Source organism: Pteronotus mesoamericanus, unplaced genomic scaffold, assembly GCF_021234165.1.
Source record: "Pteronotus mesoamericanus isolate MK-2021 breed Mesoamerican mustached bat unplaced genomic scaffold, CSHL_Meso_final contig_173, whole genome shotgun sequence".
Taxonomy (NCBI): domain Eukaryota; kingdom Metazoa; phylum Chordata; class Mammalia; order Chiroptera; family Mormoopidae; genus Pteronotus; species Pteronotus mesoamericanus.
Genome location: NW_026555072.1, coordinates 3374840 through 3401315, shown reverse-complemented (window position 1 = coordinate 3401315; position 26476 = coordinate 3374840). Strand labels below are relative to the sequence as shown.

Below are 26476 nucleotides of genomic sequence, written 5' to 3'. Positions count from 1 at the left end.
GTGCTGAGCTCCTCACTTCCTAGCCTTCTCAGCCCCGGTTTTTCTCTTTCCTCCAAACCACAACAAGATGTCCCTGTCCTCCAGACTTTTCTCAGGGTCTATCACCTATAGGGCTCAGTGTAATAATCAGTGATTTGTAATAATTTTAAATTTTTATTTGACTAGTAATTAATACTCATTGTCAAAAATGAGAAAATACAAGTAAACAAAAAGGAAAGGTGAGGTCACTGAAAGGTAACTGTCAACATTTTAGCAAATGCTCTTCCTGACTGATCTCCCTTAGAACATACATACTGTCTAACAAATGGGATCACACTGCAGTTGCTTTTTTGTATTCTGCTTTTAAACATGTTAAGAAGTGAAAACAAGATGCCACAGCATTTTTTAAACCCATGTGGTATTCCTATTTGTTTTTCTTACTTTTGAGTGGAGTCCCCTTTGCTAGAGGTTTATTTAGTTGATTCCAAATTTTTGAATGGTAGAAACACTTGTCTTTGCTTTTTTATGATAAGTTTCCAGGAATAGAATTATTGAGAGAAAGGAGGTACCAGATTATTAACAGCTTCTGAGTAGATGTTTTTAAGCACAAGTTATACATCTATCCAAGAAGCAAAATAAATAAATAAATAAAAATTCATGTACAAAACCCACATGTGCTTAGCAGCACCTCAAGGAAATAGGCTGGCATTACCAGACCATGTTTCCAGATCATTCTACCCAGGGTGCAAGGTGATTATTGTTATGTTGGTGATGATGGTCTCATGACTGTATGCATTGATCTTGACTCCTAATTCTGCCTTTGTAGATCTTCAGTCTTTGTCCAGGGAAGAACAGGATGGCCATGTCCCAGGTGAGTTCCTCATTTACCCCCTACTTTGTTTCTAGTGAGATTGAGGCAGCTTTGGTGAAACTATAATGTAACCTTGAAACATCTGTTAATACCCTCTGCTGTGGCTGTTTTCTGTTCAATCTATAATCCACCTCAGGTTTCTCCAATCCTTACCCTCCCCACAAAAAATGAATAAGAAAAGATAGCCCTGACTGGTGTGGCTCAGTGGGTTGGGTGTCACTCTGTGGACCAAAAGGTCACAGGTTTGACTCCCCATCAGGGCACATGCCTGGGCTGCAGGCCATGTCCCTAGTTGGAGTGTGCACAGGTAACCCATTGATGTTTCTCTCCTGCTCTTTCACCAACTTTCCCCTTTCTCTAAAAAGAAATAAGTAGATCTTTTAAAAAATAATAATAAAAAATAGAAAGACAGACTTTTCTCATCTGCTTCTTCTCTGGGAAATTCACCTCATCTTTGTTCTTTTTCTTTTCTAAGGACATTGTTTAAATACATAGACTCATCTTGCTTCTTCCATCTCCTCATTTCCCGTTCACTTTTGCTTTTTCATTATGTTTAAAATAATGAAAGTAGCCCCGGCTAGTGTCCCTCAGTGGAATGAGCGCCGGCCTGTGAACCAAAGGGTCACCGGTTCGATTCCCAGTCAGGGGACATGCCTGGGTTGTGGGCCAGGCCCCAGTAGGGGATGTACGTGAGGCACCCACACATTGATGTTTTCTCCCTTCCTTTCTCCCTCCCTTCCCCTCCTCTAAAACTAAATAAAATCTTTTTTAAAAAGTAATTAAAGTAAATTCATGCTTAATGTTTTAATATTCATGTAAAATTGTAGCCAAAGCATCCCCATTTCTTTTCCCTCACCCCCAGTACCACGTTCTTCCTCAAGATGCCCACTGTTAACAATTTGGTGATAGCATGGTGTGGATGCATTTTAACAGTTAAATTAACTAAAAACAGATACATATGTAATGTTGTCTGTGTTTTTGCACCAATGCCATCCTGCCACCATACCCATCTCGCTTTTTCCACCAGATTATATTCTGAGTGGTGCACCTCATCAGTACAGAAAGATTATTTCAGTTCCTATTTTGTGGCATGAATGTATCACTTAACCTTTTTTCTATTCATAGATACTTAGATTTTTAATTCTCTTTTTCTATTAGAAACAGTGCCTCTTGAACAACTTTCTATGTATCTATTTGTCCATTAGTGCAGGTATTTATGGAGAATACTCCTGGAAGTTGGAATTTTAAGACAAAGGTATTCACCCTTCAAGTACACCCTCCCAAATCGTAGATAATTACTACTTTCACAAAATTTTAAAGGCCAGGTCATTTGTATGTTCAACTTTTCCAGACTCTTGAAAGATGAAAAGGAATCCAATTCATTGTATGAAGCCACTTAACCTTAAATTTGAAGGAGATACTACGACATAAATTATAGGCTATTTTTCAGTTAAGAATATGCATACTAAAATTCTAAAAAACGTATTCTGAATAGAGCCTTAATAAGTTGAATTGAACATTTTAAAAAGTAATTTGTACACGATAAAAATTCATACAAAAATGTTGTTCAACAAATGGTGAAATATAATTCTCCCTCTCACCAATTGTCCCCGTCTCCTTCATTTTTATACATTCTTCCAGGGATCAAGTATGCATGTCTATCTATCTTGATATAAGAATCCCTTTTCCTTTTTATTTCTTTTTCACAGATTATAGCACATTCTGGTCCTTTTTATGATCATTCCTCTTCTCTGTGTATTTGGTCAGCCCCAGGTTTTCCCAAGTCAGGACTCTTGACATTTTAGGCCAGATAATGCTGTGTTGTGGAGGGCTTTCATGTACATTGGAGGATACTTAGCAACATCACTGGCTGCTATCCTCTTGATGTCAGCATCCCCACCATGTTCCCCTTGTCATGACAATGAAAATTTTTCGCAGACATTGCCAAAATATTCCCTGGAGGACGAAATCACTCAAGATTGTATCCCATTTACAAAGTGGCTGATTGATATCCCACTGGTTGGAAATACCATTATATGTGTATTTTCTTCCAGGGATGTACATTTAGGATATTTCTAGCCTTTTGATGCCATAAACAATATAGCAATACATATCCATGTACATTTCAGTTTGTATTCATATCTTATCTGGAAGATAACTTTTTAGAGGTGAGAATTCTAGGTGAAAGGCTGTGCATCTTGAATTTTGACAGCTTAGGGCTTCTAAGCCAGGTGGCTCCTTGTCCTTACCAGTATGATCATGATCCCTAGCACCTGAGCTGTCATTTGGGAGGGGTAAGAGAAAGGGGTCAGCTGCTCTGAGAACTCCTGCTGGCAATACATGCCAGTCAGTGCCCTTCTACACACTGTTTTCTGTCTCATAGCCTTCTGCAAAGCTGAGTAAAACTGATGTCATTTAATGCCTATTGCGTCTTTGTGAGTGCAAAATGTGTCCTTGAATTCAAGACCACCCAATGTCTGTGTGGCAAGATCAGATCCAGAGTGTAAATAAGTAGGTCATTGGTCTTTGATAGGAATTTCAGCACTTAAAAAGCAAATTTTTGTTTGATGGTGACAAGCCAAACATAGATTTTCCTTTTTTACCTCAATCTGCTGACCAGGCCAGACACATACCCTCTGGCTTCCTGTTGTGTGTCTCATGATTGATTAGGTAAGATTAGAACAATTGGTCGTTGTAAAGGAAAAACCCAGTTCAGTCTCCCTCTGTGTAGGGGAAAACCCAGTTCTTCCCCACTGTGTCTTTTTTTCCTATGTTTCTCCTATGTGTATTATTCACTACTCACACACAATACTTTACTTCTGACACTTCTGGTCACCAAATGGGTGGAGGTTTTTCCCCAAGCAAGCAATTCTCTGTCATTGTGTATCTTACAATTTAACTCAATTTTAACACTAGCTACCTGGAGATACTGTCCAATCCCACAAGTTAAGGGCTCAGTCCCATAAGACTGTCCCCTACATGTGTGCTTCTGACCAACTAGCTGTATATCCTGGAGGTTCCAGTAACTCCCCATCTTGGTTAATTTGCTAGAGTGGCTCACAGAACTCAGGTCAACATATAAAGGATATGATAAAGAGTACAGACGAACGTTCAAATGAAAAGATACATGCATTGAGGTCTGGTAGAGTCCTGAGTACAGAAGCTTCTGTCCTCATGGAGTTAGGGTGTGGCACTCTGCTGGTATATGGATATGTTCACTCACCTGGAAGCTTCCTGAATACTACTGTAGGAATTTCTTCAAAGCTTCCTCACATACGTATGATCAATTATTAGCACTATTTCCAACCCTGCTTCTCTCTCTGGATGATGATGGTTGGGGCTGAAAATTTCAAGCATCTAATCACGGCTTGGTCTTTCTGGTGACCAGCCCCCATTCAGGAGCCAATGAAAAGTAACCTCATTAAAACAAAAGATGTTCCTAGTGCTCTTATCACTTGGGAATTTACAAGGGTTGTAGGAGCTCTGTGCCAGGAATCAGGGGCAGAGACCAATATATATATATTTTCTCTTATGTCACAGTCATGATTGAGTAGCTGTGTTTAGAACTGTTTATTCTAGTTTTATATCTTCTGCAAAGTCTTCTTTGTCAACCCAAAGGAGAATTGACTTTTTCTTCCCCTCTATTCCTAGTCCTACCTCTGTCATTGCTGTCTGAAGATAGGCAGCCCTCCCTCTTTTCCTCCCTCCCTCCCTCTCATATATGAGTTCTAAGTGTTCTTTTGCCTCTGCTATTCTGAAGCTCCTTCAGTTCAGGAGGTCTTTGTTTTTATTAATCTTTACATCCTCAGAATTTAGCTTGGTCACTCTTCAATGAATATGTGTTGAAAGAATGAATTTCCAGGGTAAGATATTTCTAACACTTGATCAGATTTTTTCATAAAATTTAAAATAATTTTGATACATAAACAGTCTGGGTAATGAACAGTATAAGAACAATTATATAGAGAAAGGCAATGCAGTATCGTGTTTAAAAATGTGGGTGTGGATACCAAACCACATGGATTTTAATCCCTAATTTCTTGGTGTATGACCTTGGGTGAGTAACTTTACACTCTGTGTACCTTACTGTCTTCATCTGTCAGGGCTCTGGGTAGGGGCAAGAATCGAAATACTTAGGACGGACACAGAGTAGGCACTTGATATACATTACATATGTCCATTCCCCTGAGCCTATCACTTTGGGCTAAAGAAGAATGTGCTGTTGTAGGAATCATTGACCTTCAGGGATGTGTTTGTGGACTTCACCCTGGAGGAGTGGCAGCAACTGGACTTTACTCAGAAGAACCTTTACAGGGATGTCATGCTGGAGAACTACAGCCACCTAGTCTCTGTGGGTGAGGGACCGCTCCATGGTATGACTAGAACACCTCCCTTTCATGTCTCTCCCTTGGCTGCTGCACGCTCAGGGGTGTTTGAAGCCCTAAATTAGTTTGGGCCTAAGGCTCACTGTCAAGAATTCATAATCCCATTTGCCCCCTGTACAGTATGTTTGTGCTTTCACCTTCAATGTGAATATTCTACATGAGTGGCAAATAGCTGTGCACAGGGGACAGTCACTGAGGCCTGACTATCTTTAGCCTGCAAGGATGGGCCTCGGCTCTGGAATGCCTTCATCATTAATAAAGAAGTCCTGTGTCATTTTCCCTCCATAGGATACCTGATGGCTAAACCAGATGTGATCTTCAGGTTGGGACAAGGAGAAGAGGGCAAGAGGGCAGATGGAAGACCCACAATGCAGAGCGATCCAGGTGAGCATGTGCCAGCCAGCCAGGACAGGACAGAGGGAATCCAGCAGAGCAGTGAGAGCTTGGCATTGGGGGCATGCCCAGGAGCTTTTCTCAGAATCCCAACATGAAGGACACAACTCAGGTCTAGTGAAACAAGTTTCTGTGATATACATAGGATATCCCCACTTAATGCCCTTGTATAGGCCCCTTGTTCTTGTTGGGGGTTCAGACAGAGTGAAGTCACTGCTGTTTCTTAGAACCCATCTCTACCTCTGGCATCCTGGTTTGCTAGTGAGAAGTGCCAAGCCTTTTCTCCTGCCTTTTCCTTCCTTTCTGAAAGCTAGGGCTTTCCCCTTTCTTGGGTGTTTGCATTTTCATCAGAAGTGAAGTAGATGCAGGCATGATGTTTCCTGTTTATTTGCTATATGGTGAGCCCTTTAAGTCAAAACTTGGAGTCTTGTCTTCAAGCTCAAGGAAATGGTCCTATCTGGTTTATTAGAGTTGACGTGGACAAAAAAAGCTTTGTGAGTGACATTCAACTCTACCAGGCCCAGTACCCACATGTCCCTGTCTCCCCTCACAGTGTGAATGAACAGTGTCAGTATTCACACAGGTCTCTTTTCTCATTTCCTCTCAGACTCTTCCAAAGCTGACTTGATGCTGCCTGGTTTCAGATTCCTCCTCTTAGTACTTCCTTCCCATCAAATCTTTTTTTTTGTACTATCCATTTATTAAAAAAATAAATAAAAATAAATAATTCAGTGAGCCATCCCTCAGTCCTAGGCAGAGCTGTTCTTTTCCTTGTCTGTTTGGGGTTTTTTGTTCGTTTGTTTTTTGTTTTTGCTCTGTGCCCCTTATGGGTATTCAGACACTCTTTAGATGTTAGTCTTCCTCTTTTTCTCACCCACTCACAGTGGTTACTCAATGTGCCCATGCCAAAGAAGTCTATCTAGAATGTTGCTATTATTCTGTGTGGTTCATAGACCAGCAACATGAGCATGGCCCAAGCTCTAAGTAGAAATGCAGACTCCTGGGACAACCTCAGATTGAATGAACCGGAATCTGTTTTTCAACAGCTGTTAAAATTAGTGTCAGAGCTCCAGCTGTAGCCAGACACTGGCCCAGCTGATGCCAGGTGATTCCTAGGTGCCTTCCCCAGAGCCCGCGCCTACTGGGCAGAGGCATCCTCTCTCTCAGAGCCTCCCTGTGCAGGTGTGCACCCACCTTCCTGTAGCTACTCCCAGGGACATTTTGGACTTCAATTTCCTGTTTATTGCTCATTTATTCCCATATTTGCTGCCTTGTAAAGATCCGCCAGGATTTCTGGTCTGCTAGTGGCATGATTTTCCCTACTTCCAGTGTTTCCAGGGATTTTAAATGACCGTGAATCTCATTGTCATTTCAGTGGTATCCTGGAAGGAGGAAAAGCAAACTAGAGGCACAGTCCAGCTTTGGAGTCCCACTTCCCCTGTACAAAAACTACGATATTAAAAGTAATAGGGGCTCACGTTATGTAGTAGTGCAGAACAATATATTATTCAGAGTCATTCTACTGCATTCACAGTCACACCTCCAAGTGCAGCCTCTTCTCATGGTTTCTGTTTTTTAATTCTTCTGATGAGCCCCTCTCTAGGTTCGGGGAATACCGTCACACCTGGATTTCTGGAGCTTTCAGTTTTAGCTCCCTTCTATGAAAGATAAGGATTTAGCTCAAACATTGGCCCTCTGTTCCCCAGCTCTTTCACAATTTTTGTTAAATTTTTATTTTTATTGTCTTTATTTTACTGATTCTTTGTTATTCTGAATGATTATGGATTATATCCTAGATACTGGTGATTGTTTTGGTTTTTTTTTAATATTTGTTTATCATGAAATAAACCTGGTTAGATTCAAACTACTAGTCTTGTCTCACCTGTGGATGTTGATTCCAGTCAGTTTAGTTTTCAAAGCCTTTGCTCTGTTCCTTTGGATCTGTGTTGAGTATGTACCACTCAAGGGTTAATGGGACACTTGGGCGGTGGTTTAAGTCTTTGTGCACTTTTCAAAGCCTTTACTGTCCTGCTTCAGGTTTATCTCATGCACATGTCACTCAGATGTTACTCTCAGACATCATCTGTGGTTCGAATCTTAGTTAAGTTCAGTTCTTAAAGGTTTGTATGACCCTTTGCTTTCCTTGTATGCATAGCCCTGGATGAGCTCATATCTTATAGAGGTTCATATGCAATTGGGAGGTTCAGATTTCAATTTTCTTGAATTTTTTGAGGTTTGTTTTGTGTCCTATCATGTAGTCTATCTTTGAGAATGTTCCATATGCATTTGAACAAAATGTATGTTTTGCTTCTTTGGTGTGAGAGGATACACACACACACACACACATATGTATATGTGTATATATGTGTATACACACACACACACATATATATATCAGTTAAGCCCATTTAATCTAGTGTGTTGTTCAGTGACACAATATCTTTGTTGATATTTTGTTTGGAAGATCTATCCATTGTTGACAGTGGAGTGCTAAAATCCCCTACACTATATGTGCTGCTGTCTATCTCTTTCTTGAAATCCTCCAAGACTTTCCTTATATATTTGGGTGCTCCTATGTTGGGTGCATATAGGTTTACAATGTTTATGTCTTCTTGATGGATTCTTCCCTTGAGTATTTTGAAGTGTCCTTTGGTGACTCTTTTTATGGACTTTGTTTTGAAATCTATTTTGTCTGATATAAGTATCGCTGCCCCGGGGGCTTTTTCCTGTCCGTTTGCTTGCAATATTTTTTCCAACCCTTCACTTACAGTCTGTGTAGGTCTTTTGTTCTGAGTTGGGTCTTTTGTAGGCAGCATATATACGGATCATGTTTTCTTATCCATTCAGCTACCCTATGTCTTTTGATAGAAGCATTTAATCCATTTACATTTAAGGTTATCATTGATAGGAACTTATTCACTGCCATTTTCCCCCTTTGTGTCTGTGTTCCTCTCTCTCACTCTTTTTCTTCATCTTAAAGCAGTCCCTTTAGCGTATCTTGCACTGCTGGTTTGGTGGAGGTGTATTCTTTTAGCCTTCTTTTGTCTGGGAAACTCCTTATTTCACCTTCCATTTTAATTAAGAGCCTTGCTGGGTAGAGTAGTCTTGGTTGCAGGCCTTTGCATTCATTTCTTGCCATTCCTTTCTGGCTTGTAGTGTTTCTGTTGAGAAGTCAAATGCTAGCCTCATTGGAGCTCCCTTGTATGTTACTTCCTGTTTTTCCCTTGCTGCCTTTAAGATTCTCTTTTTGTATTTCAGTTTTGCCATTTTAATTATGATGTGTCTTGGAGTGGACCTCATTGGGTTCCTCGTGAATGGGACCCTCTGTGCTTCCTGGACTTGTGTGACTTTTTCACTCCTCAAATTAGGAAAGTTTTCCATCATTACTTTTTCAAACAGGTTTTCTATCCCTTGCTCCTCTTCTTCTCCTTCTGGTATCCCTATTATCCAGATATTATTACGTTTCATGTTGTCCTTCAGCTCCCTTAATGCATCTTCATTTTTTTTTCCTTTTCTTGCTCTTTCTGGGAATTTTTTTCTACCTTGTCCTCTAGCTTGCTGATTCAATGCTCTGCTTCATCTAGCCTGCTTTTAATTCCTTCTACTATGTTCTTTAATTCAGAAATTGTATTCTTCATTTCCTTCTGGCTCTTTTAAATAGTTTCTATGTTCTTTTTCATGCTGATGGAGTTCTCAGCAAGTTCCTTGTAGCTTCCCTGTAGTTTTTGGTAATTCTCACTGAACTCATTGAGCTTCCTTATAACCATTGTTTTGACTTCAATATCTGATAGTTTACTTTCATCTACTTAATTTAGCACTCTTTCTGAGGATTCCTCCTTTCCTTTTGATTGAGGGTTATTTCTTTGCCCTCCTATTTTTTGGGAGACTCTTCTTTTCTTCTTCTTTTTAAATTGATCTGCTTTGACTCCCTGTATTTGTGGTGTGAACTTCTATGGTAGGAGACCTGTGTGATTCAGTGGTGCAGTCTCCTTGATCTCCTGAACTTGATGCTCCTGGGATGTCCTTTATGCCATTTATGTTGTCTCTCTGGATGTAATTGGGTTTTGATTGGTGTTGGGTCTTTCTTTGAGGGGTCCTTCCCTCCAACTAGCTGACTGTGCACCAATCCGCCCACCATGTCTTATATGCTGTTGTGCAGGTGCTGCCAGAACAAAGCCCAGGAAACAAACTCACACTTGCAAAAATAACTCCCACCCACAATCCCAATATCAACAGCAAGTGAACCAGTATTAATAAAGGTGTAAAGAGATTAAGATGATTAAAAGAAAGGAGAGGGAATATGAGATGACCTACTGAAAGAAAAAATGATTTTGAGAGGATACAGGGAAGAGCACTAGTAAGAGTTGGGAATCAGAGAAAAGCAAACAGAGTAAGTAAAATTTACATCATTAATAAGAAAGGGAATGAAGAAGGCAAAATGGAGTAAGAGAAGGGAAGCATTAGGTTTAAACAGAAAACAAAATAAAATGAGAGAAAGAAAACATTAAAAAAGTAAATAAAAATAAAAAATAGGAACCAAATTGGAGAGAAAGATCCACTACAGCACTATCAACAACAAACAAGCTAAAATTAATATATGTGGGATGGGAATAAGAGGGGGGAAAAGAAAGAAAAGCTTAAGAAATGTCTAGAGGAAAGGGAAGTGATTTTGAGATGATAGAGGGAGAGAGAATACTAAGAGTGAGGAACGAAAACCAGGCTAAGACAGGGAAAAATTAAAATTTGAAGTTAAAAAAGAAAAAAGAAAAAAATGAGAAAAAGGGTAAAGTGAAAGATAAAAAAATAAGAAACAGGCTAAGACAGGGCAAAATTAAATTTTGAGACAAAAAGAGGGTAGAAGAGGGGAACAGTAAAATTTGAGATTCGAAATACAAAATTAGCAAAGATCTAGAGATAAAATTGAAAAAACACAACAACTACCCTACCTACAACCAATGAGTACAAATTGCTAAAGGTGGAGAGATAATACAGGTATTTTAAGAGCGGGAAAAAGAATGTGAGATGACTATTGTCAAGAAAATTAGTTCTGACAGGCTGGACAGGGGAGAAATAGTAAGAGTGCTGAATAGAAACAAGTTGTAGCAAGAGAGAAAACAAAATTTAAAATGAAAATAATAAGAGGAAAGAAGAAGGTGGGAGAAGAGAAAGGAGGGGCAAAATATGTGAATTGAAATAAACTATAGTATAAAATCTAGTGACTTAATATCCACAAAGTTGAAGAACAAGAATGTTAGAAAGCTTTACAGGAAAGAAAATATCGCAAATCATGGAGACCATGGTGGATTTCATCTCGGTAGCATCTAGTATTTACCACTGATTTTTCTTTCTTGATCTATCTCTGGTGATGTCAAATGATGACCACGTCTTACCTTAGGCAGTCTGTTATAGACTACCAGGGACCTACTGTCTGTGGCTAACTCTTTCAGTTGTTAATGTAGTCACTCTGCTCTCAGCAGTTAGGCTTATGCACAACAGGGTGGGGCAGAACCCCTCCTGGGGTCAAGGCTATTGTTTCCCCTCTGGCTGCTGCCACTCAGAGGGGAATAGTCTGCCTGAACAAGATGGCTCCTACAGTATGGGTGATGACTCAACACTGGGATCCTGGTGGCTACTGTCTCAGTTCTCTCCTCAAGCATCTCTAGTCCACTCTGACCGTCCCCTATTGCTGGAGCCCAGAGTAAGTGGCTGCAAGTGAAAATTTATGCATTGGCCTTTTAAATGTCTCTTTGTGACTCCAGCTGTCCACCTCTGGCAGAGAGCAGTGCTGCCATTTTTCACAGCTGGATGTTACCTGTGAACTTTTTTGATCTCTGGTATAATAGGCTGGGGATCCCAGCTTAGGATTGTGTGTGTGTGTGTGTGTGTGTGTGTGTGTTTATGAAATGCGTGTATTTTATTTTTTTTATTTTTCATTTTGTTTTTTATTTTTTCAAATACATTTGTCTCTGCCTACCCCCCACCACTTTCCCTTACCCCCTTCCCCCAACCCTTCCCCTTTGGTTTTATTCATGAGACCTTGCTATATGTTCCTTGACTTGCCCCTTCCCTTCCTTTTCCCCCACCCCCGCTCCTTCCCTGTTGGTTTCTTTTCCTTTCAGTGTTGCTGGTCTTATTTTCCTTGCCTCTTTATATTGTTGGTTAGGTTCCACTTATAGGTGAGATCATATGGAAATAAGCCAGGGGGCAAAAGACAAATACCAGCTTAGGATTTAAATCCTACACTTCTTGGGAGATCCAGCTGGCCACTTAAATATCCCTCCAGTTCTTCAGCTGCCGCCTGTAGGCACCCAACCAGCCCTCTTGCATTTCCACCACACTCCTACCAGTCACATTGTGCTGAAGCTAATTCTTCTGTCTGTCCGTGGTTATAAGGCTTCTCTTTCGCTATTGTTCAGTTGTTTGTTCCAGGTGATTTCTCCACAATTTAATTGTAATTCCAGATTGGTCCTGGGAGGAGGTTAGTGTGACTTCCCTTCACTTCTCCACCATCTTGGATGCCTAAAAGTATATTTTCGTTGTTTTCAGAGGGAAGAGGGTTTACTAATGTCCCCACTCCACTGTTCCAGAAGTCCTGCCTTAAGGCATTTCTCTTAAAATTACAGAAATGTACAGAAAATCATAACCATAACAAAAACACTATACTTACCTCCCCGAATTAACAAATATTAACACGTATATTTGGTGGTGGTGTTTGTTTTTAATAAAGGAAATAGAGGTTTGCAGATAAAAGTGAAGCCCTCTTTTTGCCCTCTTGAGTCCCACTCCCCTCATTCACTCCCCAGACAAACAATATCAAGAATGTGGTAAGTATGCTTCTAATTCTTGTTTTTATACATATATTTGTATCTGTAATGAATATAACATTTTTATTAATTTACCAAATTAGTGTCCTCAAACAGTAGGGGTATTTCCACAACTTGCTTTCTGCATTGAGCATTGCACTTTGAGATTTACCTATGCTGATATGTTACATTTAGTTCATTCATTTTAACTCTTGTATAGCATTCTAATGTCTGAGTTTCACAATTCATCAATCCATACCTCTATTGGTGAGCATTTGGTTGTTTCTAATACTTTGTTGCTGTTCTTGTGCATGTAACATGATTCACATTTGCAGAATTTCTCTATGATATAACTATAGTTGGAATACCTAGTAAGGTATGTACTAGTAATGTTGAAAATACATTAGTATAATGTATTTTATAGTATTATATTAGTAAAATTCATAACGTATTAGTATAATACAACTAGATGTATTATCTTTTCTCTCTCATAAATAGGATCAGTTTTCCTTGCATGTTTAAGTTTTGCATCTATGTAAGTGAAATTGCTTTATAATATTCTCACATTCTATCCTTACTTACTTTTGACATTTAGTGTGTTCTGTTTTGGATAACATTAAGCCTTGTTTTACCTTTTTTTTTTTTTTTTTTTTTTTTTTGGTTATTGAGTGTCAGGTATATGTTTTCCATAATTTTACTTTCAACATTTCTCTCTCATTTTCCTCTAATTGTTTTTTGAAAACAAAAAGCTGATTTTTAAAAAATATATAATCTTTATTATACATATTTATTTCCCATTACCATTTAGTCCCCTTATGTACTCCTACACCCAGCAATTATCACACCTTTGTCCATGTCCATGAGTCCTTTTTCTTTTTTGCTCACTCCCTCCATCCTCTAACCTCCCTTCCACTAGCTGTCATCTGTTCTCCATCTATGAGTCTGTCTCTGTTTTGTTTGTTACTTCAATTTGTTCATTATATTCCACATATGAGTGATATCATATGGTATTCATCCTTCTCTGACTGGCTTATTTCACTTAGCATAATGTTTTCCAGGTCCATCCATACTGTTGCAAAGGGTAAAATTTTCTCCTTTTTTTATGACCTAACAGAATTCCACTGTATAAATGTCCCATAGTTGTTTCATCCACTCACCTATCAATGGACACTCGGGCTGCTTCCATATCTTGGTGACTGTAAATAATGCTGCAATGAACATAGGGGTGCTTATGTTCTTTTGATTTAGTGTCTTGGCTTCCTTCGAACATACTGCCAGAAGTGGGATTGCAGGGTCAAAAGCCAGATCCATTTTTAATTTTCTGAGGAATCTCCATACTGCTTTGCACAGTGGCTGCACCAGTCTGTATTCCCACCAACAGTGCACAAGGGTTCCCCTTTCTCCACACCCTCACCAGGACTTGTTTTTTGATTTATTGATAATAGCCATGCTGACAGGTATGAGATGGTATCCCATCGTGGTTTTAATTTGCATTTCTCTGAGGATTTGTGGTGTTGAGCATCTCTATTGGCCATTTGTATGTCCTTTATGGAGAAGTGTCTGTTAAGGTCCTTTGCCCATTTTTTAATTGGCTTGTTTGATTTTGGTGTTGAGTTTTGTAATTTCTTTATAAATTTGTATATTAACCCCTTATCAGATATATCAGCAAATATGTTCTCCTATTCTGTGGGTTGTTTTTTTATTTTGTTGATGATTTCCTTTGCTGCAAAAAACTTTTTAATTTGATGAAGTCCCATTTGTTTCTTGTTTTTCTTTTGTTTCCCCTCTGTATGGAGATATATCTGATAAAAAATTTCTACGAGCAATGTCTGAGATTTTGCTGCCTATGTTTTCTTCTACAATTTTTACGGTTTCAGGTCTAACATTTAAGTCTGTGATCCATTTTTAATGTATTCTTCTGTGTGGTGTAAGAAGGTGGTATAGTTTCATTTTTCTGCATGCATCTGTCCAATTTTCCCAACACCATTTATTGAATAAACTATCCTTAGCCCATTGTATGTGCTTGCTTCCTCTGTCAAATATTAATTAATTGACTATAAAGGTGGAGATTTATTTGTGGGCTCTCTGTTCTGCTTCATTGATCTATGTGTTTGTTTTTATGCCAGTGCCAGGCTTTTTTGAGTACTATGGCCTTGTAGTATAGTTTGATATTAGGTAGCATGGTTGCTGTTGCTCTGTGGGGCCTTTTGTTGTTCCATATACATTTTTGAAATATTTGTTTTAGCTCCGTGAAATATGTCATTGGAATCTTGATAGGAATTGCATTGAATCTATAGATTGCTTTTGATAGCATGGACATTTTAATGATGTTAATTCTTCCTATGCAAGAACACAGTATGTGCTTCCACTTATTTGTATCTTCTTCAGTTTCTTTCTTCAGTGTCAAAATTTTCTGAATATAGGTTTTTTACATCCTTGATTAGGTTTATTCTAGATATTTTATTCTTTTTGAAGCAATTGTGAATGGGATTGTTTTCTTAATTTCCCTTCCCGTTAGTTCACTATCAGCATATAAAATGCAACTGAGTCTGAATATTAATTTCGTGTCCTACTACTTTGCGGAATTCATTGATCAGTTATAGCAGTTTCTTGGTGAGATCTTTGGGGTTCTCTACATACAGTATCATGTCATCTGCAAATAAAGATACTTTTCATTCTTCCTTTCCAATTTCAATGCCTTTTATTTCTTCTTCTTGTCTGATTGCTATGGCTAGGACTTCCAGTACTATGTTGAATAACAGAGATGAAAGCAGACATCCTTACCTTGTTCCCAATCTTAAAGGAAATGCTTGTAGTTTTTGCCCATTAAGTACAATGCTGGCAGTGGGTTTGTCATATGTGGCCTTTATTATGTTTAGGTGTGTTCCCTCTATTTCCCCTTTGTTGAGAGTTTTTAACATAAATGAGTGCTGGATTTTATGAAAAGCTTTTTCTGCTTCTATTGATATAATCATGTGGTTTTTATCCTTCATTTTGTTTATGTGGTGAATCACATTTATTGATTTGCAAATGTTGCATCATCCTTGAATTCCCCAAATAAATCCCCCTTGATGATGGTATATGATCTTTTAGATGTGGTTTGCTAATAGTTTGTTGAGAATTTTAGCATCTATGTTCATCAGTGATATTGGCCTATAATATTCTTCTTTGTAGAGTCTTTATCTGGTTTTGGAATTAGGATAATGCTGGCCTCATAAAATGAGTTTGGGGGTCTTTCCTCCTTTTGAATTTCATGAAATACTTTGAGAATGAGAGGTGTTAGTTCTTCTCAGAATCTTTGGTAAAATTCACCTGTGAAGCTATCTGGTCCAGGGCTTTTGTTTGTTAGGAGTCTTTTTATTACTGCTTCAATTTCACTAGGTGTAGTCTGTCTATTCAGATTCCCTGATTCTCCCTCATTTAGTTTTAGAAGGTTGTTTGTTTCTAGTAATTAATCCTTCATCCAGGTGGTCCAGTTTGTTGGCATATAGTTGTTCATAATATTTTCTTACAGTCCTTTGTATTTCCTTTTTGCCAGTTGTTATTTCTCCTCTTTAATTTCTGATTTTATTATTTATTTGGGTCTTTTACTTTTTTTCTTGATGAGTCTAGTTAAAGGTTTGTCCATCTTGTTTATCTTTTCAAAGAACCAGCTCTGGGATTCATTGATCTTTTGTATTGGTGTTTTAGACTCCATTTCATTTATTTCTGTTCTGATCTTGATTTCTTTCCTTATACTCACATTGGGCTGCCATTTTGTTCCTTTTCAAGTTCCTTTAAGTGTGAAGTTAGATTGTTTATTTGAGCTTTTTCTTGTTTTTCTGAGATAGGCTTGTAATGCTATGACTTTCCCTCTTAGGATTGCTTTCCCAATGTGGAATTGCTTTCCACAAATTTTGGATTGTTGTGTCCTCATTTTCATTTGTTTCAAAGTATCTTTTGATTTTTTCCCCTACTCTCATTGTTCATCCATTCATTGTTTAATAACATGTTGTTTAGCTTCCATGTCTTTGCATGGTTTTCAGTGTTCTTGTGGTTTATTTCTAGTTTCATGACATTGTGGTCAGAGAAGATGCTTGATATGAGTTCAGTCTTCTTAAATTTATTGGGATTTGTTTTGTTACCTAGCATGTGGTCTGTCCTAGAAAATGTTCCATGGGCACTTGAAAAGTATGTATATTCTGCTGCTTTTTTAAAATCCATTTGATCTAGTGTGTCATTTAAGGCTGCTGTCTTCCTGTTGATTTTCTGTCTAGAAGATATGTCCATTGATGTCAGTGGGGTGTTAAAATCCCCAACTATGACTGTGTTTCTGTCTGTCTCTCCTTTTAAATCCATCAATATTTGCTTTACATATTTAGGTGCTCCTATGTTGGGTGCATAAATGTTTATTAGGGTTATAGTCTTTTGTTGGATTGTTTCCTTTATCATTATGTGGTGTTCTTTGTCTCTTACTATAGCTTTGGTTTTAAAGTCTATTTTTTCAGATATAAGTACTGCTACCCCAGTTTTTTTCTTTTCCATTTCCCTGAAATATCTTTTTCCATCCCTTTACTTTTAGTCTGTGTGTATCTTTCAGTCTGAGGTGGGTCTCTTGGAGGCAGCATATATATAGGTCTTGTTTTCTTATCCGTTCAGCTACCCTCTGTCATTTGGTTGGAGCATTTAAGTCATTTCTATTTTAGGTGATTATTGTTAGATATGTATATAGTGCCATCTTTTTGTTAGGCTGTTTTCCTCTTTTTTTCCCCCCTCTTTTTCTTCTTCTTAAAGCCAGCCCTTTAATATTTGTTGCAGTGTCAGTGTGGTATTAACAAACTCATCTAGTTTTTTCTTGTCTGGGGAGCTCCTTATTTCTCCTTCAATTTTAAATGATAGCCCTGCTGGGTAAAGTAGCCTTGGTTGTAGGTCCTGGCTTTTCATCACCTTGAGTATTTTACGCCACTCCTTTTTAGCCTGAAGTGTTTCTGATGAGAAATCAGATGATAGTCTAATTGGTGCTCCCTTGTAGGTAACTACCTGCTTTTCTCTTGGGGCAGTTAGGATTCTCTCCTTATCTTTAAGCCTTGTCATTTTATTTTATTTTATAAATCATGTTTATTCTATTACAGTTGTCTCAATTTTTCCCTCTTTACCCCCTCCACCCATCCCACCCCCACCCCCCACTGCCACAGACAATTCCCACTCTGTTGTCCATGTCCATAGGTCATTCATACATGTTCTTTGTCTAGTCCTTTCCCCTTCTTTCCACCATTGTCCTCTTTCCCCCTCCCCTCTGGTCACTTTCAGTCGGCTCCATGTTTCCATGCCTATGGTTTGTTTTGTCCGTTAGTTTATTTTGTTGAATAGAGTCCACTCATAGGTGAGATCATATGGTATTTGTCTTTCATCAACTGGCTTATTTCGATTAGCTTAATATTCTCCAGTTCCATCCATCTTGTCACAAAAAGTAGGAGTTCCATCTCTCTTTCTTTCTTTCTTAAAGGCAGATTGATTTTATTTATTTTTTAAATGTCAAAGTTAATTATAAAATATTAAGAAAATTTAAAACCATTATAAAGTTTCAGCAATTAAACCAACATGACACCAGCACAGAAATAATCAAGTAGATCAATGAAATATAATGAGCATTCTAGAGACAAATGTATGTATCTGTCTAACAATATATGATTAAGTTGATATTTCAAATCAGTGGCTAAAATAAGGCTTATTCAACAAATAAAGTGCATGGACCATTATTACTTGAAATAAAAAAAAATAGAGAGAGCCCTATTTCACATATTACACAAGAAATACTCAGATGAGTTAAAAATCAATATGTAGAATCTAAGGAGTTTTAGAAGAAAATAGAACTAATATTTTTCATGACCTGAAGTAAAATATTCAAACCCAGAATCTATAAAGTAAATATTAACAATATGACTATATTAAACATTTACCTACATAGTAATATACATATAAAAAAAGTTAAATGACAAGGAATAAAATAGAAAAGTATTTGCAACACATCTAAAACATGGTTAATAGTATTTTGGGGGGTTTTCTTTTTTGGACAAAGTTCTACAAATCTTTACTCAATAAATGGATAAAGTCTACCAAAAAGTCGTTTAAAGTGTTTTCTAAATAATAGAAATAGGCAAGAAATATTCTAAAACACGTTTAGTTTCAAGAAATAGTAAAGGAACAATTAAATATCATCATTGTCACAATCAGATTAATGACTATTAAAAATACTGGTAATAGCAAGTATTGGCAACTCTGAAAGGAGCTGGGTATTCACAGAAACTTTTTCTTTATCTTAAAGCAGTCCCTTTTAGCATATTTTGCACTGCTGGTTTGGTGGAGGTGTATTCTTTTAGCCTTCTTTTGTCAGGGAAACTCCTTATTTCACCTTCCATTTTAATTAAGAGCCTTGCTGGGTAGAGTAGTCTTGGTTGCAGGCCTTTGCTTTCCATGACTTGGAATATTTCTTGCCACTCCCTTCTGGCTTGCAGTGTTTCTGTTGAGAAGTCAGATACTAGCCGTATTGGAGCTGCCTTATATGTTATTATCTCTTTCTCCCTTGCTTGCTTTAGGATTCTGTTTGTCTTTGATATTTGCCATTTTAATTATGATGTGTCTTGGAGTGGACCTCATTGGGTTCCTCGTGAATGGGACCCTCTGTGCTTCCTGGACTTGTGTGACTTTTTCTCTCCTCAAATTAGGGAAGTTTTCCATCATTATTTTTTCAAACAGGTTCTCTATCCCTTCCTCATCCTCTTCTCCTTCTGGTATCCCTATTATACGGACAGTATTATGTTTCATGTTGTCCTCCATTTTACTAAATGCCTCTTCATTCTTTTGGAGTCTTTTTTCGTTTTCTTGCTCTTTCTGGGAGCTTTTTTCTACCTTGTCCTCCAGCTTGCTGATTCGGCCCTCAGCTTCATCTAGCCTGCTTTTGGTTCCTTCTACTGTGTTTTTCAATTCAGAAATTGTATTCTTCATTTCCTCTTGTCTCTTATGGATAGTTTCTATGTCCTTTTTCATGCTGATATAGTTTGTAATAAGGTCCTCATAGTTTCTCTGTAGCTTTTTGTAATTTTCTCTGAGGTCACTGAGCTCATTAAGCTTTCTTAGAACCATTGTTTGGAGCTCAATATCTGATAGTTTACTTGCCTCTATTTCTTTTAGTTCTCTTTGTGGGGATTCCTCCTTTGCCCTGAGTGGGGCATATTTCTTTGTCTTCCCTTTATTTGTGAGACTCTTCTTTTTTGCTTGTGCTTCTTTAATTGATCTGTCTTGATTTCCTGATTTTGTGGTGTGAACTTATGTGGTTGGAGACTGCTGTTTTTACTTTCTGGATCTGCCCTCTGATCATGTCAGATGTTGACCCTGTCTAACCTTAGGCAGTTTGTTCAAGACTTCTGGTAATCTACTGTCTGTGCTATCTCCTTCAGCTGTTAATCTAGTCAATCTGCACTCAGCTGGCCTCCTTAGACAGCTCATGGCGGGGCGTAGTCCCTCCTGGGGACAGGGTTTTTGGGTCCTTTGACACTGGTGCGTATGGGGGAGGAATCCGCACTGGGATCTCGCCGGCTATTCTCTCAGTTCTCTCCCCAAAGCCTCCCTCCCCAGCCTCTCCTCAGGTACCTCTAGCCCACTCTGCCTCTGACTTTGCCGGAGACCAGCGCAAGTGGCTGCAGATAAAAATTTATGTGTTGGCCCTTTAAACAGTTCTTTGTGTCTCCAGCTGCCTGTCTCTGGCAGAGAGAAACCTTGCTGCTTTTCACAGCTGGCTGTTATCTGTGTACTTTTTGGGCTCTGGTGTTGTAGGCTAGATATCCCCACTTTTGGTTTAGACCCCGCTCTTCTCAGGGGGATCCAACTGGCCATTTCAATATCCTTCTGGTGCTGCCGCCCATGGGCGCCCCGCCTGCCTTCTCAGGTCTGTACTGCACTCCTTACCAGTTAGGTAAGAAGAATTTCGCTAAAGCTGATTCTTCTGTCTCCGAGGTTACAAGGCTCCTCTCTCGATCTTGTTCAGTTGTTTATTCCAGGTGATTTCTCCACAATTTAGTTGTAATTCCAGGTTGGTCCTGGGAGGAGGTCAGTGTGACTTCCATTCTCTCCTCTGCCATCTTGGTTCCTCAACCTTGTCATTTTAATTTTGATGTGTCTCGATGTAGGCCTCTTTGGGTCCAGCTTGTTTGGGACTCTCTGAGCTTCCTGGACTTGTGCAACTTTTTCCTTCACCAGATTATGGAAATGTTCAGTTATTATTTCTTTAAATAGGTTCTCCATCGCTTGCTCACTCTCTTCTTCTGGTATTCTCATGATGCAGATGTTATTATGCGTCATGTTGTCCAAGATATTTCTTAAGCTCTCCTCATTTTTTAAAATTCTTTTTTCTTTTTGTTGTTCTGCCTGATTGTTTTTTTCTACCTTGTCTTCCACAACACTGATTCGATCTTCTGCTTTATCTAACCTACTGTTTATTCCTTCCAGTGTATTATTTATCTCAGATATTGAGTTATTTATTTCTGACTGGTCCTTCTTTATGGTTTCTATGTCTTTTTTCATACTGTTGAGTATCCTTATACTCATTATTCTGAACGTTGTACCTGATAAATTGCTTGTCTCCATTTTATTTAGCTCTTTTTACGGAAAATTCTCTTGTTCTTTTATTTGGGGTCTGTTTGTTTGTCTTCCCATTTTGACTGCTTCTTTGTATTTACCACCTTAGATATTAAGCTAGTCAGCTTAAACTGATCAGTTGCTAATCTCATCAAACTGTAATCAGCAGTCAGGCTTAAGGACCACAGGGTATACCAGAGTATTTCCTGCAGGCAGGACTATTGCTTCCCCTCAGGCTGATACCATTCAGTGAGGAGTGCTCTGCCTGAGAGGGATATCTCCTGCAGTATGGGGAATTACTCAGCACGTGGACCCTGGAGGCTGTTCCCTCAATTCCCTCCCCAGAGCCACCAACCCCAGAGTCTCCATAACCTTCTGTAGTCCACTCTGCCCTCCCCTTGCCATCACCCAGGGTAAGTTATTGCAAACAAAATTTTGTGCTTTGGCTCTTTAAAAGGCTCTTGGCATCTCTAGTCATCTCTCCCTGGTCAACAGAACCCCTGCTGCTTTCACAGATGGATGTTATCTGGATTCCTTTCTAGCTCTGGTGCTGTAGGCTGGGAGCCCAGCTTGGGTTTTAGACCCCATACTGCTCAGAGGGAACCAAATGCTGAAATATCCCTCTGGCCTTCAAATGCCACCTGTGGGATCCCAGCCAGCCCTTTTGTGTCTTCTCCACACTCTCTACCAGTCACTTCGTGCTGAAGCATTTTCTTCTATCTGTCTATGGTTGTAAGGTTTCTCTCCGTCTAGTGTTCACTTGGTTATTCAAGATCATTTCTGTACAATTTAGTTGTAATTCCAGATTGGTCCTGGGAGGAGGTTAGCATAGCTTCCACTTATTCCTCTGCCATCATGGACCCAAGAGCTGACTTTTTAAAAATGTAATTTAATATGGTTGGCCTTTAGTTAATATTTATTTACTGTGCTATTACTATATTTGTATTTCTTCTTTTACTGTGTTTTGTATATATCCTGCTTTTTCTTTACCTCTTACCTCTTTTTTTGTCCTGCCTTTGTTGGATTTTCTTTTCTTCCTTTTTCCCCTTTGGCCATTTTCCTTGTGAATATTTCAGATACCAAGCATTATTCTTAGCCAGGCTGTAGAAAATTTTCTGTCTTTTCTTGTAAAAAAAAAAAAGTCTTCATTTGGCATCTTTCTTTGCAATTATTTATCTAGGGACAGAGTTTTAAGATGACAACTTCTCTCAGGCCTTTGAAAATATTCTTTTATCTTTTGGCTTTTTTTTTTTTTGCCTAGATCAGGGGTCCCCAAGGTCACTACCAGATTCAGAGATTCTTGAGGAGGAGTCAAGGGAATTAGCATAGAGTTGTATTTACCGCTAATATTTATTACAGTGATATAGTGAGTGTATACAACTAGATCATAAGGGAAAAAGACACACTAGGAAGTCATGCACAGGATTCCTTATGCTTTCCCCTCCCATAAAGGGTCACAATAGGGCACACTTCTCTTAACAGTGAAAATTCAACAACCTGTGTGATGTTTATGCCCAGGGAAGCCCTTTAGACTTACCACCATCAGTTTTTGTTGGAGGCTGGTCAGATAGACAAACTTGACCTAGCACATACCAAAATACCAGTCTCCCAGAAGGAAAGAAAATGTTCAGCATAAATCACATTGTTTGTACAAACAGCCATATCAGTTAGGGAATAAATGGGGACATTTCTGAACTCCAAATTCCCAGATGTCAGCCAAGGGCCAAACTTTCAAGCATGTCTTTCTAAGTGTAGCACTCTCAAGGCTTCTCTGTTAATCTATTTCTTGGCATATTGCCCCTCTCCTTTTTTCTCTATTCTTCCATTTGGATTTTACATTAAACCTATGTTGGAACTCATCATTTCTCTATTTCTCTTACCATATTTCCATTTTGTTCATTTTTATACTACATTTTGTGTGATTTCTCAAGATCTACGATCTAATTCATTAAATCTGTATGTATCTGTGACTAGTTTAACCTCTCTAGTGTTTTTAAACACCTGTATATTCACTTACATTTATATTTGCTTTTTCCAAAAACTTCCTGTTTTACATTCATACTCCAGTTCTTATCTGATTTCTTTGTATGCTTCAAATGTATTTATTTTAAAGTCCATATGGTTCTACTAGCTACACTTCTATGAATGTATGAGTATCTTTAAGTGTATCTGCTAATTCTGTCCCATGATGATTTATTTCCTTGTGAGGTTTTTAATTTCTTACTGGAGCTCTTCAGTGAGAATTGGTTTTTCATAGATGTTCTGTGAGCCCTAAGCTGTAAAAACATAAGAATATACCTTTTGGAAAGTTTACCATTGCTAGGAACATACCAATAATATTACCAACTTTTAGGTTAACTTTTCAGCTTGTTATCTCTGTACTACACTGACAATCATTTGGGTTGGGTAACAGAACTAGGTTTACAATCATATATATACATATATATATATATATGATTGCATATATTTATATATAATATAAATATATTATAATATATTATAATATATAATATAATATATTATATATTATATAATATATAATATAATATATATTATATATATTACAATCATATATATATATTATGATTATATATATTTCCAATTTCCTTGACTAATGGGGAGTCTTTCTAGTTCCTCTTAAACAAGCATGGGAACCTCTTGTGATTCCAGCTTTAAGTGTAATTTACATTACTGAACATTTGTGCCCTGTGCTCTGTATTTCTCTGCAAATTCTCAAGCTTCAGTTTTTGTTCATATCACCACGTTGAATGCCCAGTTCACATTTGGCACATAATGAATTTATTTTCTTGATTTTGAGCTTGACTATGTTTTAAATTATTTTTATTAAATATGAGCCAGCATTTCTTCTTATTTTCAGTTAGGGAAGGTGGTAGTGGTGGTGGTGGTTGTGGTGGTGGTGGTGGAGCATAAACAGGGTCCATCCACATCAGCTCATGTTTATTGATAGGAAGGAATTCTCAACAGGATGTTTGCGAATTAATTTTATCCCAGAACATTATAGTAAAAACATTTACAAGTTTGATGATTTATTTCTTTTTTCCCCTCTAGCATTCTGGCAACTTGATAACCAAAAAGATAGCCACAAGGAAAGCCAAGATAAACCTCTTTGGCAAGCTACATTTATAGACAAGGAAATACTGAAGGATGAAAGTGACCAAGAATTAAGAACATGCAGAAAAATTGTCTATCCCAGCACAGACTTTGTTTCAATAAAACAAAGACTTCTTAAATATTATTCATTTGAAAGATGTTCAAAACATAATTTAAACTTTCTTAGTCAAAATAAAAGCTATTTGAGAAAGAAACATCATGAATGTCACACATTGTGGAAATTATGCTTCCATTCTAATCTTGATAAAGCTCAACCTGGAGAAAAATTCTTTGAACCTAATCAATGTGGAAAAGCCATCCACCATAAGCAAGCCATTAAAAGTCAGAGAATTCAAATCAGGGAAAATCCCTATAAATGTTCTGACTGTGGAAAAGAATTTATCCAGAAAGCAAACCTTGTTGTACACCAGAGAACTCACACTGGACAGAAACCTTATGAATGCTGTGAATGTGCAAAAGCCTTCAGCCAGAAGTCAACCCTCATTGCACACCAGAGAACTCATACAGGGGAGAAGCCCTATGAATGCAATGAATGTGGGAAAACCTTTATCCAAAAGTCAACTCTGATAAAACATCAACGAACTCATACAGGAGAGAAACCATTTGTATGTGGTGAATGTTCAAGAGCTTTCAGGAGTTCATACCAACTTATTCGACATGAAAAAACACATATTAGACAAGCTTTTTATGATAGTATCAAATGCGGTAAGTCCAGCCTTATGCATCAAAGGACTCATATGGGTGAGAAACCTGAGTACAGTAAACATGGGAAGGCCTCTGATGAGAAGCCCACCCCCATTAAACATCAGAGAATGCATACAAAAGAGAAACCTTATGAGTGCAGTGAATGTGGAAAAAGCTTTAGGGGAAAGTCACACCTCTCTGTTCATCAGAAAATTCACACAGGAGAAAAACCTTATGAATGTAGCATATGTGGGAAGACTTTCAGTGGAAAATCACACCTCTCTGTCCATCATAGAACTCATACTGGAGAGAAACCTTATGAATGCAGAAGATGTGGGAAAGCCTTTGGTGAGAAATCAACCCTTATTGTACATCAGAGAACTCATACAGGAGAAAAACCCTACAAATGCAATGAATGTGAGAAAGCCTTCAGTGAGAAGTCTCCACTGATTAAACATCAGAGAATCCATACAGGAGAGAGACCCTATGCTTGCAGTGACTGTAGGAAAGCCTTCAGTAGGAAGTCAACTCTCATTAAACATCAGAGAATTCACACAGGGGAAAAACCCTATGAATGTAGTGAATGTGGGAAAGCCTTCAGTGTGAAATCAACTCTCATTGTTCATCATAGAACTCATACAGGAGAAAAACCCTATGAATGCAGAGAATGTGGCAAAGCCTTCAGTGGGAAATCAACTCTTATTAAACATCAGAGAAGTCACTCAGGAGATAAAACCTCTTAATACACTTGAGAGTGGAATGATATCACTAGTAGTTTGTACCTATCAATTCATCTTGGTAAGTAACACTTAAAGGCCAACAATGTCAGAAATTCTTAATATATTATTTAATGTTCATTTAACTTAAAGCACAAAAGTAGAATTGCAAAAGCATATAATAAATGTGATCAGAAATCTGATCACATTTATTATATGCTTTTGCACAGAAGTCTTACACGTGCATGGCAAATTGTATATAAAAGAATTCAAAAGGGACAGAACTGCAAATGTCTTGATTTGGGAAAACCTTTACAGAGAATTTAACATTGCTTATCAGAGTATTTATGCTGAGGAAAAACTAACAATTTAATGAGTTTATAAAACTGTATTATAAAGTATGAGAGAAATATGTTCCATGTTCTGTACCAAACATTTTGTGGGAAAGGTGCAGAGGTTACAAAGAAGCAGTCATTAATAACATTAAGATATATTTATTGTGGAATAGAATATGGCATTTTTAAAAGAAAAGTATAATAACACATAAAATATTAATCCTAGCTAGAGCAACTCCCAGTTTATTTCTTAAATAGAGAGAAGACAAATCAGCATGATCCCTGAAAGGAGCTCAAACAGGAGATCTCCAACATATGTATCATCTTCAGAGCAGAATTGCACCCCTTACAGAAAAGACATATATAGTAAGCTGTAACACAACTTGCTTAGGAACAGTGCTTACAACTTAATATTTTGTCTTTTAAGAAAGGATAATCATTTTATGGTTACATTTTATGCCTCATTGCATAAGGCAATAAAAGATTTTTAATTTTCAGTGTATCACAGCAATATTATTTAAAATAGCAAAACAAACAAAATTGAATATCCAATAATAGACCATTG

The 26476-nt window shown here is 37.9% G+C and overlaps 2 protein-coding genes across 2 annotated transcripts; both read left to right on the top strand.

Annotated features, from left to right (window-relative positions):
* Positions 1-835: 835 nt before the first annotated feature.
* Positions 836-24378, top strand: KRBOX4 (KRAB box domain containing 4). The gene is given in 5 exon segments (XM_054566323.1): positions 836-850; positions 5079-5205; positions 5524-5619; positions 24114-24311; positions 24314-24378. Coding segments are annotated over 5 exon segments (501 nt in total).
* Positions 24375-25603, top strand: ZNF674 (zinc finger protein 674). The gene is made up of 2 exons (XM_054566322.1): positions 24375-24497; positions 24587-25603. The coding sequence occupies exons 1-2, from the start codon at positions 24375-24377 to the stop codon at positions 25601-25603; spliced, it is 1140 nt and encodes a 379-aa protein (XP_054422297.1).
* The last annotated feature ends 873 nt before the right edge of the window (positions 25604-26476 follow it).

Bases quoted from the DNA above. Each gene is read 5' to 3' on its own strand.
- ZNF674 (XM_054566322.1), top strand. From the start codon at position 24,375: ATGAATGTCACACATTGTGGAAATTATGCTTCCATTCTAATCTTGATA. The intron at 24,498-24,586 runs GTCAGAGAATTC...GTTGTACACCAG, and splicing joins CCATAAGCAAGCCATTAAAA to AGAACTCACACTGGACAGAA.